Source organism: Pteropus vampyrus, unplaced genomic scaffold (assembly GCF_000151845.1).
Source record: "Pteropus vampyrus isolate Shadow unplaced genomic scaffold, Pvam_2.0 Scaffold255, whole genome shotgun sequence".
NCBI classification, from domain to species: Eukaryota; Metazoa; Chordata; class Mammalia; order Chiroptera; family Pteropodidae; genus Pteropus; species Pteropus vampyrus.
This window is the reverse complement of record NW_011889036.1, coordinates 67,724-86,569: the sequence shown is the minus strand read 5'-3', so window position 1 is coordinate 86,569 and position 18,846 is coordinate 67,724. Positions and strand designations below refer to the sequence as shown.

The window sequence follows — 18,846 nt, the reverse complement described above, 5'->3', positions numbered from 1 at the left end:
TCCTGAAAACATAGAAACTGCTCCTCCTCCAATGTTTTCATATCTGTGCCAGAGCTAGAAATGTAAGAGAGTTTCTGAACCTTCTCTCACTCTTTCTCCCCCCATCCAAGTAATACCCAGGTCCAGTCCAACATCTCACAGGCCTCCCTACCTCCTGTCCCATCATCACTCCAGATTTTCCATCCCTGTATATATGAGTGTCTTACTTAAAATAAATGACATCGTGTCAGGGCTCTGCTTACAAGTCTATGGTTTCTCATGGCTTGGAATAAGTATAACTAATATTTATGAAACACCTGTTGTTCTACATTTGCTGTTTATTTTTATCTTTTCAGCTACTTTGTGAAATTGATGATAATATAATTCCCACTCTACAGTTGAGCAAACAAAGTCATATAGATGTTAAAGAACTTCTGAAACATCACATGGCTAATGGCAAAAACAGATTGTGACTTCATGCCTTTGGACATGAAAACCATTAATGCTCAGCCTTTTGCTGTGCAAAATACTCTGAAAACTTCTTAGTATGCCTTGGACTACTTAGCCAGTCCCCCAGTTAATGAACTTTCCTATCTCCCTTTCTTCCTTTCTCCCTCTCTCTCCCTCATCCCTCCTTTTCTTTCTTTTTTCTTTTCTTTCTTTTTTCTCTTCTTTCTTTTTCTTTCTTTTATTCAATTGCTATTTTCTCCCACACTCTACTCTCCAATTTCATAGAACCTCTCTTATGCACCAGGATATTTCTCATATCTGCTTCATTACTTAAGCTGTGTCATCCATTGAAATAGCTTTGCCAATGTTTCCTCTAGCTAATGCACACTTGACTGTCAAAACTTAGCTCAGGCATTACCTTTCCAGACAGGTTCCACTCAACTCCCCCAGGCTGAGTTAAAAGTTTATTTTCTGGGACCCTATGGCCCCCATGTAGTGCTTTATCATTGTACTAACCCCATTTATATGATAATTTTAAGTCTGTGTGGCTGCTGTCCCCTCTATACTGTGGGCACTCTGAGGAAAGGACTTATGACTGACTTTCTCAGTGCCCTTAGCACCTGTCACAGGGTGTGACTGTAGGTATCTCATTTCATGTTTGTTTAATGAGTTAATGCTGCAATTTCTGACAAATGAGCCTCCATGGATCTGCTTATCCAGATCATTGAAGATGACAGCCACCTCTTTCATGGAGCCCTTTTTGATGCACTCAGCCAAAGAGGATGACTGCCAAGTCTGAAGCCCTGGAGGGTCCCAATTATTTATGATTCTTGCTTTCTAGTTGTCATGTTCAGGTCCTCACCTCCGGGTGAGCTTGCCTGTGACAATGCCTTTCATATTGTTAGAAAGGAAAATTTTACCTAAGCAGGGTCAGTCTGCAGCCAGAGTACAGTGGGCCAATGCTGGTGTTCTTGAACAAGAGACCAAGCTGAGGAGGAAGGAGAGACAGTTAAGCTGGGTGGACTGGATGGGACAAGGACAAGACAGGCCAGGGTAGGCATTGATGGGCTCTTACCAAGTGATTCAGGGCCTTCTCAGTGGAGTTGAACTTTGCAGATCCTGGATGCCTCATGTCTGGTGTATAGAGCATGTTTGTGATGGTGAAATTGAGGGTAAAGGGCACTGGGCCTGGACCCACATCTGCAGTTGGAGGGAGGGAAAGAGAGGAGATCCATCATAATCTTAGGCCTGAGATATATGTTGGGGGAAGGGACTAATGTTATCTCTCTGTTCAGAGTGTCCAGTTGTTGAGGCCTGAGATATCCCATCTGGAACACCCTGCCTCTTCAGCCAGACAAAGGAGGAGAAGGAACCTCCATGCTAGATGTGTGACATCAGCTCAAAAGGGAGACTAACCTTTTCATCCCAGACTGTCTAAAGGCTGAGAAGTTGTGGACATTATTACGGTGGAAAGAAGAGAGACTGAAATGTTTTTGCTCTCAGACTTGCGCCATAAATACTTGATCAATCAAGAAATTCAGATCATATAATTGCCACAAAGGAAATGCCCATGGAAATAGAAAACAGACTAGCTATATATAGGAGATGAAAAAATGCAACTTCATAAGTGGAGGTCTGAGCAAGAGCATGTTTAGCTGAGATATGGAGGACAAGGAGGAACCAGACACAGCTGAGTTCCAAGAACAGTAAGAACGTGCAAAAGCCCTGAGGATGAGAGAATGTTTAGACCCTGGAGTAAAAGAAGTGAGGCCGGTGTGGCCAGAGATTAGAGAGCAAAGGAGAGAGTGGAAAAGGCTGTGGCTAGGTAGGCACCATGGCCAGGCCGTGCAGAAATTCATCAGTCACTGAACAGGAGTCGAAGTGTAATGGGACTCAGACATTAGATTTCTACCTGTAGAGCTGTGGGTGGGGGCCAGAGATGCTGGGGATCCTGGAGAGAATGTGGTTACCAGAGCTGAAAGAAAATACAATATAAATAAAAATTACTGAGCCCAATCATGAAGCAATGAGAGGATAGAACTGTTCGTGAGAACTTGCATCTCTAGCTTGGCTTAATCTGGGGCTTCTGGTGGACTGTAACTCTTCTGGAGCTGACAACCTGGGAGATGGGGGATACTTTTCTTCTGCTGGAATAGGCTTAGGGAAGAAGGGTCCCAGGGACATAAGGGCATCCAGGCACTCATTACTCACTGCTAGTGGTGGGAATCCAGTACTGATGGTTGTAACCTGCAGAGAGAGGCAGAGAGGAAGAGTGGGATGGTGGGAGAAGGCTAAGAACAGGATGAGGGGCAGAACTAAAGACTAGTGCACTAACCTCCCTGAGTGCTTTCTCTGAAACTCATCAATAAATAACAGTTGCTCTTTGAGAGTTAACTGCCTGATATTCTGATGTTCATAATTTCATCCTCATGGCCCAAGTTTAGGCCTGCTTGGGCCATTCTCATTAACCAGAACGACAATAATGATAAAAGCACTCTCAATCTTGTGGGAGCAATAATAGGTGCAATAATTTTATATGCGTGTTTCTAGCTTTATTTGTGTTTTCTTTATCTATTAACTATAATTTTGTCCTCACTCTGTGAGTTTCTCCCACTACCCAACTCTCCAAACACAGGTTGATGTGTGACAGTGTAGTCCTTAGACTCCTGTAATGTCGAATTGAAATAATGAAGAAAAGAGATGGAGAGGGAGAGAGAGGTGAGATTGTGAGTAGAAGAGAGACTTGAGGGTCAACCAGAGAGTATAAAGTTGAAAAATAGAGAAAATAGAAAAGAGAATTTGAATAAGTTGGTTCTGGATCATGGATTGGATCCTCTTTGATGTTCTGTAAGTAATGCAAGTAAAACTTGAACTTATTTTATATTTGATGCTCAAGTGGGTTTTTTCAATGAAATTCCTCTCTGAGACTGGGTCAAGTGGAGCCCTGTGATTAACTTGAGTTATTCAGGCTTTATCTCATTTGACCCTCACAATACTCTTAGTTGACTTTTCTTTTTGAAATTTCATTCTGAAAATGGACACTGAAGCCTATAGAGTTTTCACGGCTTGTCCAGGGCCACATAGTAAGCAAAAAAGCAGGGTCAGGGCTTAATTAAAGCAAGATCTATAACTCACCAAAACTCACACTGATAACTACTGCTTTTAAATAATCTCCAGGTTCCAAGGACTATTGAAATCTAATACAGGTTTTAATCCAGGTAAAAAGAAAATGTTCATGGTGATATAACTGTGACACAATTAATCAAGCTTTAGTTTAAATTGTTATTTATTAGAGACCCCTTTATATTCCTTCCCATGCTGAGATTTGAAGCTTGTTCTTGGATAAGTCTGCAGTATAGCCTGGTAGTTAGGGAGCCTATATTTTAGAGTCAATTTAGGGTTTGATCCCTGATATTATCATTTATGTTAATTATCTGACATTGGGAAAATGGATTTCTCTCTTTGAGGCTTGTTTTCTCTTCTGTAAGATATACATAATACCTTAGAGAGTGTTGGGTAGGATTAGTAATACATAATACATATAATGTTCTGGCTCTTGGGAATTCCTCAATAAATATTAGCCTTTAGTGTAGGTGTTACTGTGGTTGCTGTTGCTAAGAGCATTGTTGCAAAGGAATTTATGGCTAAAACATTACTAACAGTTTTGTTGTTTGTTTCTCAGGTGGGGTATAGTTCCAGCTGGCCTTTGGAGGATGAGAAAAGAGCCACAGGCTGCCATAAGGAAGCGAAAAAAGTATATTTGTCACTGCATTGGGAACCTGTTGCCTCTTGGGGAAGAGCCGACCCCAATGGCTGCCATAGGCTTGCTCTACCCTCCTCCTTCCCTGATGTCTGTGTGCTCCATTTGGGTTTCTGTGAAGAGTCATTGGAAAGAAGAAGACTGAAAGAAACCTTTATTTTCAGAGCTTGAAAGGTGCTTTTTAGATGATATGAAGGGAGAGAACTGAGACTCCATAGAAATTCTAGGTTGGCCCATTACTATGAACATGAATACGGAGAAATCACACTGCAAGGGAACCCTAGCTGGGGAGCAGGAGATTCCAACTGTCACAAAGATACTCACCATTGATGGAGAGACTGTTCCTGTCCAGGATGTAGGGGCCTAGCTGAGTGACACCATGAGTCTGCTGGCTTAGCTCCCAGAACAGCCGTTCTGTGTCCAGCTTGAAGCCTGTGGGATCTGGGTGATGGGTGCAGATTATATTCACTGTGGTACTTGTTTCCTCCTTTTCAGCCCTGGAGAAGGGGGACATGGGAATCAGGACATATAAAAGGTGAATACTCTTGACCACTCCTTCCTTCAGTTGCACCCCTTAGTTTTCATATCAGCACTCTTCCCTAGATTTCATCTGCTTTCTCAAACACATCTTTTTTGTCTCATGTTGGGATCCAGATCCTCCACATCCTTAAATGCAGTGTTCTACAGGTTATTATAGCTATTCCTTAGGTAATGTTCTTCTTGACCCCATTATCTTTTTATTAATTGGTTGAAGCCCCCAGGATACTCTCTGTTCATTCATGACAGCAGGTACAGATGGTGTCACTCCAGTAATAGTTTAGGCCTGCTTGGGCCATAGGTTGGGGGTGTGGGGCTCTCAGGGGAAATATACTGAGGATCCTAGGGCCAGGTAGCACGCGGAAGGAAAAAGCAAGAGGATTGGAGCTCCTGGGGAATGTGAGTGACTCACCCAAGCGGCTGGTTGTGACACTGAGCAACAATCATCACAGTGCCTGAAAGGGGGGATTTTATTCCAAGATGGTAAATCCCAAGGCTGAGGTCAACACTTTGGGAACACGTTTTGGTCAGACAACCAAGTTTGAGGAAAACCAGAGAAAATAAGTTAAAAAGTAATCAGGGAAAATTGGTTTAAAAGTATTTTTGTTCTGAATTTAAGCTGAGCCTACACTCAAAGCAGAAGCTTTACAGGTAGAAAGATCTCCTTCCTCCCTTGCCTGTGAATTATGCTTGCTCTGATCCATACTATTCAAAGCATTCCCATTTTATACCCACATAGTGTCAGGTAGTGGTTCTCAAAGTCTGGCCCATGGACCCCTGGTGTTCCTAAAACTATTACAGGGAGTCCACCAAGTAAAGAATATTTTCTGGTACAGCCACTATGGAAAACAGTCTGGAGATTTCTCAAAAAATTTAAAAAAAAAATTATTTTTATACCTTTTATTTATATACCTTTTGGCCCAGCAATTGCACTTCTGGATATTTATCCAAAGAAAACCAAAATTTATAAAGATCTATGCACCCCTATGTTCATGGCAGCACAATTTACAATAGCCAAGATATGGAAGTAACCTAAATGCCCATCAACAGATGATTAGATAAAGAATTTATGGTTAATATATACAATGGAATATTACTTGGCCATTTAAAAAAGTGAAATCCTACCATTTGCAGTACATGGTTGGACCTAGAGGTTATTACATTGAATGAAATAAGTCAGAGAGAGAAAGATAAATACCATATGATTTCACTTATATGAGGAATCTAAGAAATAAAAAGAACAAAGTATCATAAACACACTCACAAACATAGAGGACAATCTGGTGACAGCCAGAGAGGAGGGGATTTGGGGAATTGGGAGAATGGGGTGAAGGGTTAAAGAAGTACAAATTGTAATTGTAATTGAGGTCACGGGGATGGGAAGCGCGGCATAGGGAATGCAGTTAGCATTAATGTAATGGCTCGGTGGAGAGCCAGAGGAGAGAAAGAGCAGTTAGGGGGATCATTTTATAAACTACATAAATGTCTAACCAATGTACTATATACTTGAAACTAATAATAAAATTAAAAAATACATATAATTTTAAAAAGAATATTTTTATATCATCCTAAGACATTATTCTCATGTTCATTATGTGAGAATTATACAGTGACATTCTTTCCGGAGGCTATGAGGTGAAATAGTGTAAAAAAAATTGAATGCAGAAGCAAATACCTTGGTATTATCTACTAAGCCAGATATAGAAAGGACTTGCAAAAAATGTAAACAATGACCCTCTTCTCATTGTGCTTTTTTTGGAGGGAGAAGAGAAATATGGCTATTGTTTATAAAAATATGTCATTTATGTTAACATGTAATAGATTTATTATTTTAACGAATGAATGAATATAAAATTTGTTTTAATTTCTAGTATAGTAAATATGGGCAGATTTTACCCCAAGTCCAAAGGCTTTTTGAAGTTCCGAGTACTTTTTAAGAATGAAAATGTTGACCCCAGCAAGTTTGAATACTGCTGACATCGTGGTTAAAAGGAGGGACTCTAGAACTAGAACACCAGTTCAAACCCTACTTCCTCTCCAGCAAGCAAATTTCCTGCTCTGAGCTTCTGTGTTCTCATATGCAAGGTGGGATAATAATTATGTTGTTGCAAGGATGAAGTTAATGAAAATATGTAAATCACTTAGATTATTGGATGGCATGTACTATGAGCAATATTATCATTATATTATTGATATCCCCATATTATGAAAAGATGGGGGTGAGTGTGGTGAGCTAAGCTCATTGGAAGACACTTAATGTATGATACTCCAGGAATCTCTCCTCATGGAGCGACATGAGTCAAGGACCCACCTCTCAGGCAGGATAACTTGAGCTGGCTGTATGCAGAAACCCACAGAGAAGCCATAGAGTCATCAAGTATAAGGAAAAGGTCCTGAGCCCAATGACCTCAGAGGATACTTTGTGAATGTAGGCAAAGAAAAGAAGACGGGCTATTTCTGCAGAGTTCGGGTCCATCTGAGAGTATTAAAATTGCAACATATCCTGCTGGTACTCAACATTTAGTTTGTTTTTCCTTTCAGTTTAGTAAGACTTCTTTGGGAAAGTCCCTACCTCTTTTCAGGGAATAAACTGCAGAACTTTAATGCTCAGAGTTTGTCTCCAATAGGGTAGATATGAACTGGTACAGGGAGAGTATTAAGGGCTGGGGGAAGATAGTTGGTAAAGATGCTATGCTAGCTGGAACTATGAGATCCCATTAATTGAACATTCATAATGGAGCAGGCATTGCAAGGAGGATTAACAATCCCAAGAGTAAGGTACTGTTATTATCGCCTTTTTATAGATAGTGTGATTGAAGAACAGGAAGGTTGTTACTTGCCCAAAGTCACACAGCTAGCAGATGGAAGAACAGAGGTTCAAACTCAGGCACCTTAAATCCACTGTTATACTGTCTCTCAGTAAAGGTACAAGTAGCTGTGTTTGACCAGGGTGGGGGAGGCAAGAAAGGAGAGAAGTAGGGTTCCTGTAGGTGCTTTGGAGGAGGTCTCACCTGAGCAAGGCCAGTCTGCAGCCAGCATAGAGGGAACCAATGCTGCTGTTCTTGAACAAGGGCCCCAGCTGGGAAGGAATGAAAGGGAGATGAGCAGGAGGGGCCGAGACAGCAGCCTGTGGCATGATGGGGGAAAAGTGAGAAGTGGTAGGGGGCTCTCACCAGCTGCTGCAGGTGTCTCTCAGTGGCATTGAATATCTCAGAACCCAAATTTCCCATGTCCTCCATGTAGTGCAGATTGGTAATGGTGAAGTTGACAATAAAATGCATCAAGAAAGGAATTACAGCTGCAATGAGAGAGAGTAAAATGAAGCCAAGTCTTCAGTCGGGCCTGGGGCTGAGGATGGAGGGTAGGGTTCTGATGTACACCTTAACTCCAGTGCTAAATCAGGGCCTTGCCCAGGCTGTTCTCCTTAATGCACTTCATGTAGAAGTCGCTGTCCAAGACCTTCGCACACAGGGTGATGAACCATCCCAGTTTCCCTGAAACCATGTGGAGTCCTGGAATGCAGACTTTCAGTTTTAGAAATGTGACTGTCCCAGGCAAACTAAGAAGAGGTGGTCAACCTACTCCCACTTCCCCTTGACTCTTACCATTTCGGCACCTGCCAGCACTTGCGTCTCTTTGTCTTAGGGAAATTAACAGGCCCAGGGAGTATCCCTCTAGTAAAATTGTTGAGAGTTTGTGGATAAATACCCCAGCTTCCTCACCCTATATCGGATGACTCTAAGGTGCATATTGTATGCATTCGCTCCTCCAGGATCCATAACTGTGAGACAAGTTTCTGTTGTTGAAGCCTGCCAGTTTTTGGTACTTTGTTATGGCTGCTCTGGCAAACTAATACACGAAATGACCCAACAATTCCTTTTCTGGTGAAGTAAGTCCTCACTTAATATTGTCAATAGGTTCTGTGACTTTAAGCGAAACAATATATAAAGAAATCAATTTTACCATAGGCTACCTGATATACACAAGAGTGAGGTTCCTATGGCATCTCACCAATGTTATAACAAAACGATATTGAACAAATTGATGTTGTTTGAGGATCTGCTGGTACTTGTACATCCATGTTCATAGCAGCATAATTGACAAGTCAAAAGGTAGAAACACCCTGAGTATCCATTCAATAGGTGAATGGACAGATAAAATGTGGTCTACTTGCAGAATGGAAAATTGTTCACCCATAAACAGGAATAAAGTCTTGACACATACTACAACATGGAAGAAACTTGAAAACATTATGCTAAAATAACTGAAATAAGCCAGTCACAGAACAAAAAGCATATTGTATAATTCCTCTTACATGGGATATCTATAATAGGCAAATTCATGGAGATAGTTAGTAAATTAGCAGTTACCAGGGACTAAGTGGAGTAAGGAAAGGGGAGTTATTGTCTAATGGGTACACAGATCCTGTTTGAGGTGATAAAAAAAAAAGTTTTAGAAATAGATACAGGTGATAGATACACAACAGTTTGGATGCAATTAATACCACTGAATTGTATATTTAAAATGGTAAAAATCTATATTAAAGAGAGAAAATTAAAAAGTTATTCTTACTTTTTCCTGAAGTCACACTCACAGAGGCCAAGGTAGATATCTCAGGTGTGGTCCCAGGGACAAAAGAACTTCCAGATAGTATACTCGAAGTGGTTGTAATCTCAGCCATGGTAGAGCCTGAATGTGTGGCAGCTGAGTTAGTGGTCTCAGGAGTTGTAGTTTTCAGGATAGTAGTTGGACTTGATCCATCTCCATAACTGGTTTTAGGTGCAATCAAGGTCACAGTGCCCCCAGTTACAGTCTTGGAAAATTCTGGGAGTCCAACTGAGGCTGCAGGTGATGAGGCTTGTGTGCTCCAGGAAGTTATGGTATAAGATTCATCTGTGGTTGCAGGGGTACTGGCAGGCCCAAGAACACCAGAGAAATCAGTCAGAGTTGTAGTATCTGTACTGGTTTCTGATGCTGGGCTGGTGGCCAGTAAGCCTGTGGTCTCTGATAAACCATGGAAAAGAGTTGAAGTTGAAATAGTTGTGCTGAGGTCTGTCCCAGGGGTAAAAAGTGAGGCTGTTTCTACAGGAACATGTAGTGAGACAGTTGGACTCAGATCAAATCTGCTGGTCTCATTCACAAGTGTGGTGAAGACAGAGGATGATGCTTTTGGTGGACCAAGAGAAACAGTCCGAGTTGGAAGAGCTGCACTAATCTCCAGACCAGGTTGGATGGATAGTGAGGTTGTGATATCTGGTAAATGAGGGAAAACAGCTGAAGCAGAAAAATTTACACTTGTCTCTGAACTGGGGTGGGTAACCAATAAGGCTACAGTTGCTGGTTCGCCAGAAGAAAGAGTCAGAGTTGGAATAGCCATGCTGGCATCCGTCTCAGAAATTGTGACTTGTGAGGTCACCTTATCTGGTACACCGGGAGAAATTATTAGAGTTGGAACAGTTGAACTGGCTTCTGCCTTAAGCTTAGTGTCCATTGAAGATGTAGATTCTGATTCACTATGGGAAACATCGGGGGTTGTTTGGGGAATAATTAGGCTGGTCTCTGCAGAATGGGTGTTCAAGGAAACTGTTGTATCTGCCTCACCAGCAGAAACGGTCAGGGTTAAAACAGCTGAATTTGCTTCTATCTCAGAATGTGTGGCCCATGAGGCTGTGGTCTCTTGTTCATGTGGGAAATCAGTCAGAGTTGGAAAAGTTGTACTTGTCTCTGCTCTAGAACTAGTAAGCAGTGAGGTCACCACTCCTGATACATCAGGGGAAACAGCTGTAGTTGGAACATCTAAGCTAGCTTCTGCCCCAGGACTGGTGGCTGTTGAGAATGAGTTATCTGATTCATCGTGGGAAAAATTTGTAGTTGTTCTTGAAACAGGTGTGCTGGTCCCTGCAGAATGTACCCTTAAGGCTGTTGAATCTGTCTCACCAGGGGAGATAGTCAAAGTTGGAACAATGGAACTGGCTTCTGTCCCAAGGAAGGTGATCCATGAGTCTGTAGCCTCTGGTTTGTGTGAGGAATCAGTCAGAGTTGGAAAAGTTGTATTGATCTCTGCCCCAGAACTGGTGCCCAGTGAGGCCACCAGCCCTGGCACAATAGAAGAAACAGTTGGAGGTGAAATGGCTGAGCTGATCTGCACCCCAGGATGAGTGGCCAATGAAGCTGTGATTGCTGGTTCACCAGGAGAAAGAGTCAGATTTAGAATAGCTGTACTGGCATCTGTCTCAGAGCTAATGACCTGTGAGGTATCTGGTACACCAAGAGAGACAGTCAGAGTTGGAACAACTGAACTAGCTTCTGTCCCAGCGTTGGTGGCTGATGAAGGTGTGCTGTTTAATACACTATGGGGAAAACTAGGCATTGTCTTGGAAACAATGCCCTCTGCAGGATGGTTGACCAATGAAACTGTTGTATCTGGTTCACCAGAGAAATCAGTCAGAGTTGGAATAGCTGCACTGGCTTCTGTTTCAAATTGGATGACCCAGGAGGCAGTGGTCTTCAGATGAACTTGAGAATCAGTCAAAGTTGAAAAAGTTGCATTGGTCTCTGCCCCAGAACTAGTGGCCTGTGAGGTCACCACCTCTGACACCAAAGGTGGGATAGTCCTAGCTGGAACAGTTGAACTGGCTTCTGTTCCAGAACTGGTGGCCCTTGAGGATGTGCTGTCTGATTCACTATGGGAAGCATAGGGAGTTGTCTGGGGGGGAAATGGGCTGGTATTTGCAGGATGGGTGACCAAAGGGACTCCTGTATCTCGTTCACCAGGGGAAAGAGTCACAGTTGGAAGAGCTAAACTGGCTCCTGTCTCAAAACGGGTGACCCATGAGGCTGTGTTCTCTGGTTTGTGTGGGAAATCAGTAAGAGTTGGAAAAGTTGTACTTATCTCTGCCCCAGAACTGGTGACCAGTGAGGTCACAACCCCAGAGGAACCAGTCATAGTTGGTATAACTGAACTAGTCTGTGCTCCAGAATGAATGACCCATGAGGCTGCGGTTGCTGGTTCACGAGGAGAAAGAGTCAGAGGTGGAATAACTGTACTGGATTCTGTCTCAGAACTAGCGGCCTGTGAGGTCACCATATCTGCTACACCAGGGGAGATGGGTATATTTGGAATAGCTGAACTGGTATCTGTCTCAATACTGGTGGCCACTGAGGGAGTGTTGTCTGAATCATCATGGGAAACAGGGGTTATCCTGAGAACGGTTGAGCTGGACTCTGCAGGATGGGTTACCAAGGAGACCTTTGTACTTGATTCATGCAGGGACTCGGTCAGATTTGAAAAATTTGTACTGGTGCCTGTTCCAGAATTAGTGATGAGGGAAGTCACCATAGCAAGCACACCAAGTGAGACAGTCATTGTTGGAATGGCTGTACTGGATCCTGCCCCAAGACTGGTGGCTGTTGAAGATGTGATATCTAATTCGCTATGAGAAAAAGATGTGATATCTAATTCACTATTAGGAGTTTTTCTGGAAACAGGGGTGCTTGTCTCTGCTGAATGGACCAAAGAGGTTGTTGTATCTGGCTCATAAGGAGAAACAGTTATAGTTGGAACAATGGAATTGGCTTCTACCTCAGGATGAGTGACCCATATGTCTGCTGTCTCTGGTTCATTCGGGGAATCAGTCAGAGTTGGAAAAGTTGTACTAGTCTCTGCCCGAGAACTGGTGACCTGTGATATTTCCACCTCTGATACACAAGAGGAAAGAGTCAGAGTTGAAATGGCTGAATTGGTCTTTGCCCCAGGATGGGAAACCAATGAGACTGTTGTATCCGGCTTATCAGGGGAATCAGTCAGGATCTGAACAACTGGGCTAGTCTCTGCTCCAGAACTAGTATCCGGCGATGTCACTAGCCCTGGCAAACTAGGGGAGACAGTTGAAGTTGCAGTAGATGAACTGCTCTGTACCCCAGGATGGGTGATCCATGAATCTGTGGTCTCTGATTCATCTGTAGAACTAGTCAGAGTTGGAATAAACATACTTGTCTCTGCCCCAGGACTAATAACCAGTGAGGTCACCATCCCCGGTATACTAGGGGAGACAGTCAGAGTTGGAAGAGTTAAACTGACTTTCTCCCCAGAACTGGTAGCTGTTGGAAGTGTGCTGTCTGATTTGCTATGGGAAACATTCAGGGTTGCCCTGGAAACAGTTGGTCTGACCTGCACAGGATGGGTAACCCTTGAGGTTGTGGCCTCTGGCTCACCAAAGGAAACAGCCAGAGTTGGAACAGCTGAACTGGTTTCTGCCCAAGAACTAAGGACCAGTGTGGGTGTGGTCTCTGATTCTCTATTGAACATAGATGGGGTTGTCCTGGAAAATGCTGTGCTGGTCTCTGCTCCAGGTCTGGTGGCCAAGGCAGCTGTCATCTCCAGAACATCAGGGGAAACATCTGGGGTTGTAATGATCATTCCTGTTGTGCTTGTGCTGGATGTTTTACTTGATGTCCTGAGGAGAGTCGGCATTCCCAAAGTAGGAGTAGAGACTCTGGTGGTCAAAATCGCTGTGGTGGTGGTCTCTGCTCTCTCTATTCCTCCTGTTGGTAGTCCTGTGAATTGCAGGTTGGACACACAGTTTGGACACAACAATTACCATTTACTAGACTAGCAAGAGCTTATTTTTTCTCCATATGAGAAAACGGAGAAAAATGTCTCCGTCTGAAATGTATCTGAAATGCTTCTGCAATAGGAAAATGAATTTGATTGACATTCCCCTAACTTCCCTGTCTCATCTCGGGCTATAACTCCTCCATGAATTCTTGACCACACCCTGTTTCCAAATGTTTCTGTACTCTGCAACCTGTGAGTCTTTGTTCAAGCTATTTTCTCTGCTTGCCATGCCCACTTCTCATAAGATTCCTTACTTTCTGTCCTACTTCAAATCCCAGCTCAAATCTACCTTTACAAATCCATATCAGAATTCACCTCTCCCTGCTCATTATCACTTTATCATACTGTCTAAACCTGTACTACCATGCCTCAGTGTCCTTGGTAATAGCTATTAAGTCTGCTTGCTTGGCATATAGTAGGTACTCAATAAATATTTGTTAAATTAATGAATTAATTAATAAATGAATACATAGATGGATAGATACACATAGGCATGTCTCCTCTTACTTGAGAGAGATCATGTATCATTGTGCTTAACAGCTTGGGCTCTGGAATTAGGTAGTCCTTCACTAAGATTCTGGCTCCTCCACTAAACAGATGTATTACCAAATCTTGCTAAATCTCCATTTTCTTATCTGTAAAGTAAGGATAAGTATAGTGGCCATCTCAGAGTATTGATAAAAATGCACCAAGAACAGTGCCTTCTAGCTCACAATAAGACATTATTACTACTACCACTATTGTTATCTACCATTACTACTGTTATTACTACTGTTATTATCGCTGTTACCTATTGTTACTGCTGTTAGTATTACTGTTACTACTACTGTTGCTAGTACTATTACTCTCACTGCTGCTAACTACCATTACTGCTGTTACTATTACTGTTGCTAATATTGTCATTATTATCAACAGTAATGCTACTACCTACCATTATGTTGTTATTACTACTGTTACTACTGCTATTAATACTACCACTTCTACTATCTGCCATTACTACTGTCACTCTTACTATTGCTATTAGTACCGTTACTATGACTACTAGAGTTGTTACTACTGTTGCTACTACTATTACTACAGTTATTACTATTGTTACTGCTATTATTGCTATTATTACTACTACTTCTACTTTTTGTACTTCTACCACAAAATGAATGTTTACTAAATTGAATTTACCAGAAAACACACTGGCTTGCCAAGGTGCCTGAAATTTAGCCTCTGAGGAAGAGTAAAGTGGCATTGGCTGAGACAGCAACTACTGACAAGGGCTTCAAAAAAATGATTCTCAGGAAGGAAGAAGAACCACCTGGAGGCTCCTCTATAGAAATCACAAAGCCTACTGGAGATTGGTGCAGGAAAGGAAACAAAATTAAGGGGATTTTGACTCCGATAGTGAAGTCATGCCCTTCTGTTGCTGAGAGTACCCTGAAAAATATAGTACTGAGAGGAGACATTATAAAGTCCTTAATATGTATTTGATGATGATGATGATGATGATGATGATGATGATGATGATGATAGCAATGATGAGCAATTACAAAGCACCTGGCATGATTTCTCTTCTCTCTTTGATCATCAACAAAACATTGAATGTATACTCTATTATTGTCATTTTACAGAAAAGAAAAACAGAAACAAAGATCATAATTTGCCAAGGCCACACAGCTACTAACTGATAGTGTGGAAATTTGAACATAGTTTTATCTGCATCCTAAACCTATGTTCATAACCACTGTATGTATTAGTTCTCTAATTGAATTTAAGGATCTTGTGGAGTCCAGGATGGAAAGACAAGGATGTGAGGGGAAAATGTCCATTTGGGGAGAGTAACAAGAATTGTCTAGTTCATTGATTCTCAGCTTGGGGCAGTTTTGCTCCCAAGGGACACTGACTATGTTGGGAGACATCTTTGGTTATCGCAACTGTGTGTATATGGAGGTTACTACAGGCATCCAGTGAGTATAGACCAGGGATACTGCTAAATATACTATAATGTATGAACAACCCCCTACAATAAATAATTATCTGCCCAAAATATCAATGGTGCTGAGGATAAGAAACCTTACTTTATATTGAAAGGAGTCAATGGATATTATTGGCTATAACTCATAAAATTTGCTATATAAATGTTAGTTTTCACCTGAAGCCTGATGAGCCATTCATTAGTGACCTGATGTAGCCAGCTCTGTCAATACCCACTCACATTTCATAAGCACTCACTGTTGCACTGTTGCACTTAGTGACCCCAATGGGATCCTATGGCAGCCCCTTAGACTTCACTCAGTCTGTAAGTGGGGCAGGCCAGAAATGCTGAGGGATATCACCTCAAAAAGCAAACAGCCTACAGTCAATGATAAAAGGAAGTCAGATGATAAATACCTCAGCCATTTTGCTCCTTGTATAGGACAATGCTGAGGTGTTCTATGCTATCTCTCTGAGGTCCTCAGTGGTATTGACACTCTGAAGCCCACGCCTGTGACCTGCTCATGATTGCACCTTGAATCAACTTTCTTCTTGCATCAACTTGTTTTCTCCAGTACTTCCTAGGATCATCCTCCACTTGAAATAAACTATTCACCCCTCATCCTTAATTCAATTCTGCTTCTTGAGACCCAACCGAAAATACCTGGGTTACAGGATAAAACTAATAACCTGAATGGGGGTGATTCTGTCCAAAGCCTGGATCTTGCAAAAAGTCTCCATAATGTACTATTAAAATAGTCTGGTCTCTTAAAAACTTGGGAGTAGCTTAACAGGTATGGGGAACTTTAACTTTTAGCCATGTAGTGAGGAGAACCTCTTGCTATATAAACCTGTACCTCTTAAACTCTCAAGCAGAACAATAATACTGTGAAATGTTAGTAGGTGCCTTTCATACAAAAAGATTATGCAGTCAAATAATTGCATAAACCCTGTATTGAATAAAGCTAAACAAGTTTCTTTACAGTAGGATTTCTCAGAGCCTTTACTATTCTTATGCATGTTATAACTTTCCAGGAGAGAAGAACATATATACCAAAATTTTTGGCCAAACTTCTTTGTCTTTTTGTTAAAGGCTATCCAAGCATTACCAAGGTTTAGAGGCTTTTTGAATACTGTTTTTTGCCCATGCCTTTGGTCTTATCTCCCACCATTTCATCCTCATATTTCATACTTTAGCAAAAGTGAATTTTTTGTAACAACCAGATATTTCCAGGTTTTATTCCTCTCTGTGCATTTGCATATGGATTTTTCCGCTATTCAGAATTACTTCATAAACTTCCTTTGTCTTCCTGATAAACCCCTATTTATCCTTTCAAATGCAATTCAAATATTATCTGCTCCATGAAGCCTTCCCTCTACAGATGTGTATACACACACACACACACACACACACACACACACACACACACACATTCACATCACACTTTTAAAGCTGTATCATAATTACTTCGTTCTTTTGCTGTCTTTTGTCCCCTTCTGAACTAGAGCAACATGGGTGCAATGCCAAAGTATTTTCATCTGCGCATCTTTAGTTTATAGCATAGTCTCTAACACACAATAAGCTATTAATAAGCATTTTCAGAATTAAACTGAGTTGAATTTGGGAAGTTGACATATTCAACCTTGAACTGAACTCACTTGGCATGTTATGAGGGAAGGGAAAATGGTAACATCCTGTCATCATTAGACAAAGATCCAGCTAAGACAAAACCATGGAAATCCACATAATTTTTTTTCTAAGAAAACATTTAGGATTTTCCAGTCAAGATGGTGGAGTAGGTAAGTGCTATGCTTAATCTTTCTCATAACCACATCAGAATTACAACTAAACTATTTAACAGCCATTATTGGGAGTCACCTGAAATCTAGCTGATCAGAAGTCTTACAACTGAGGACATAACCTCAAGACTGGGTGGAGACCCGAATGGGCTGGGCCCACTTCTCCATGTGTTGGTTGAGAATCAGGAGTAATATTTCAGCTGTGGAGGTCCCCCGCAGAGAGGTTCTGGCCCCGCACCAGGCTCACCAGCCCAGGGTTCCAGTGCTCAGAAGAGAAGTCCCCACAATTCTGGCTGTGAAAACCAGTGGAGATTGTGTCTGAGTGAGACGGAGGATGGCTGGAGTTGCAGACTTTCTTCTTCAGGGGTCCACACATGGACTTACTCACTGATTGACTCACCCACTCTGAGCTTCAGCACTGGGACAGCATTTCAAAAATCACCAGGGACATACAGGGAGGAACTGAATTGTCTAGTTTCAGGGCAAGGTCTAGGTGGGCAGCTTTCTTCCAGACAGAAGTACTGGCAGAGTACATTGTTTCTTTGTTGAGCTCTGCCCCCTTTCAGCATGTAGATGCAAGTGACAAGATATGTGAGTCTCCATCAGTATGACTAACACTGGTTGTCCTGGCCTAGTGATTCCCTGAGACACTGCCCGCCCAATTCGTAGGCCCACCCAAGCCAATCCCAGTAGACTTTCCATACAAATGGCCTGTCTTGGCTCATGCTGCAGACTTTCCTAAAATCTCTCCAAGGTTCACAAAACTCAAACAAGCATCATTTGGCCTCTGCATGCCCTGTACCTCTTCTAAGCACCCTCAAGCCTGGTACTAGCAGCAACTGGCCTTGGATAACAGCTTGGCCTCTCAATGCACCTCCAAGCCCAGCGTGGGTGACATCTATTGACAGATTGCTGGGTGACTCTTGCCAGGGCACAGGCTGCAGCTGAACTTGACCTGCAGTGGGGCCCCTCCTAGGAAGTTCCAGATCTAGCACACCTGGTGGCCAGCTTCAGTCTGAAGCCGAGCACCACCTGGAGCTGCATCCAAGGATCCCACATCCAAAGGGTAGACTTGGCAGGCATCAGAGCCCTGCTAAAGTGATTGCTCTTCCATAGAGTTAGTCCTTGCACAATAGCTCCTCCCCTGTAGTCACCGACCAGTATTCACAACCAATCAGCCCGAGGGTCAATCCTTCCCATTGACATGCAAACAGCAACCAAGATTCAACTATAACAGAAGGCATACATGACACATACAAGGGATACACCTGGGGCACTAAGCTCAGAGGACAAGAGAGGACTATGCCACTGGGTCCCACAGGACACCTACTACATAAGGCCACTCTACTAAGACTGGGAGATATAGCAGCTCTACCTAATATATAGAAAGAAACAATAGGAGGCAGCGAAAATGGTAAGGCAAAGAAATATGTCCAAACAAAAGAAAAGAATAAAGCTCCAGAAAAAAACTCCACAAGATGGAGACGAACAATCTACCAGATGTAGAGCTACAAACACTGGTTATATGGATGCTCAATGAACTTAGGGGAAGAATAGATTAACTCAGTAAAAACTTTAACAAAAAGATAAAAAACAAAAATGGATTCTGGGGGAAAAATGGCATAGATTATAGAGGCTTTGTTCATCCCTCTTGTGACCAAATCAAAGTTGTGACAGAAACACGAAGCAAACAGCAAGCAAAGTTGCTGGAGATCTAGACAAACAGAAGCACTACAACTAC

At 42.2% G+C, this 18,846-nt stretch overlaps 1 protein-coding gene across 1 annotated transcript in view; it reads right to left on the bottom strand.

Moving 5' to 3' along the window:
• The window catches only part of LOC105301928 (mucin-16), a 142,897-nt gene that overhangs the window by 92,078 nt on the left and 31,973 nt on the right, over positions 1-18,846 (bottom strand). Inside the window, exons 6-13 of the mRNA XM_023520274.1 lie at positions 9,299-13,282; positions 7,900-8,024; positions 7,738-7,805; positions 4,514-4,686; positions 2,641-2,676; positions 2,342-2,404; positions 1,505-1,629; positions 1,350-1,417 (exon numbers count right to left, since the gene is read on the bottom strand). Of these exons, the coding sequence (XP_023376042.1) occupies positions 1,350-1,417; positions 1,505-1,629; positions 2,342-2,404; positions 2,641-2,676; positions 4,514-4,686; positions 7,738-7,805; positions 7,900-8,024; positions 9,299-13,282 (4,642 nt within the window). The remainder of the gene's footprint in view (positions 1-1,349; positions 1,418-1,504; positions 1,630-2,341; positions 2,405-2,640; positions 2,677-4,513; positions 4,687-7,737; positions 7,806-7,899; positions 8,025-9,298; positions 13,283-18,846) is intronic.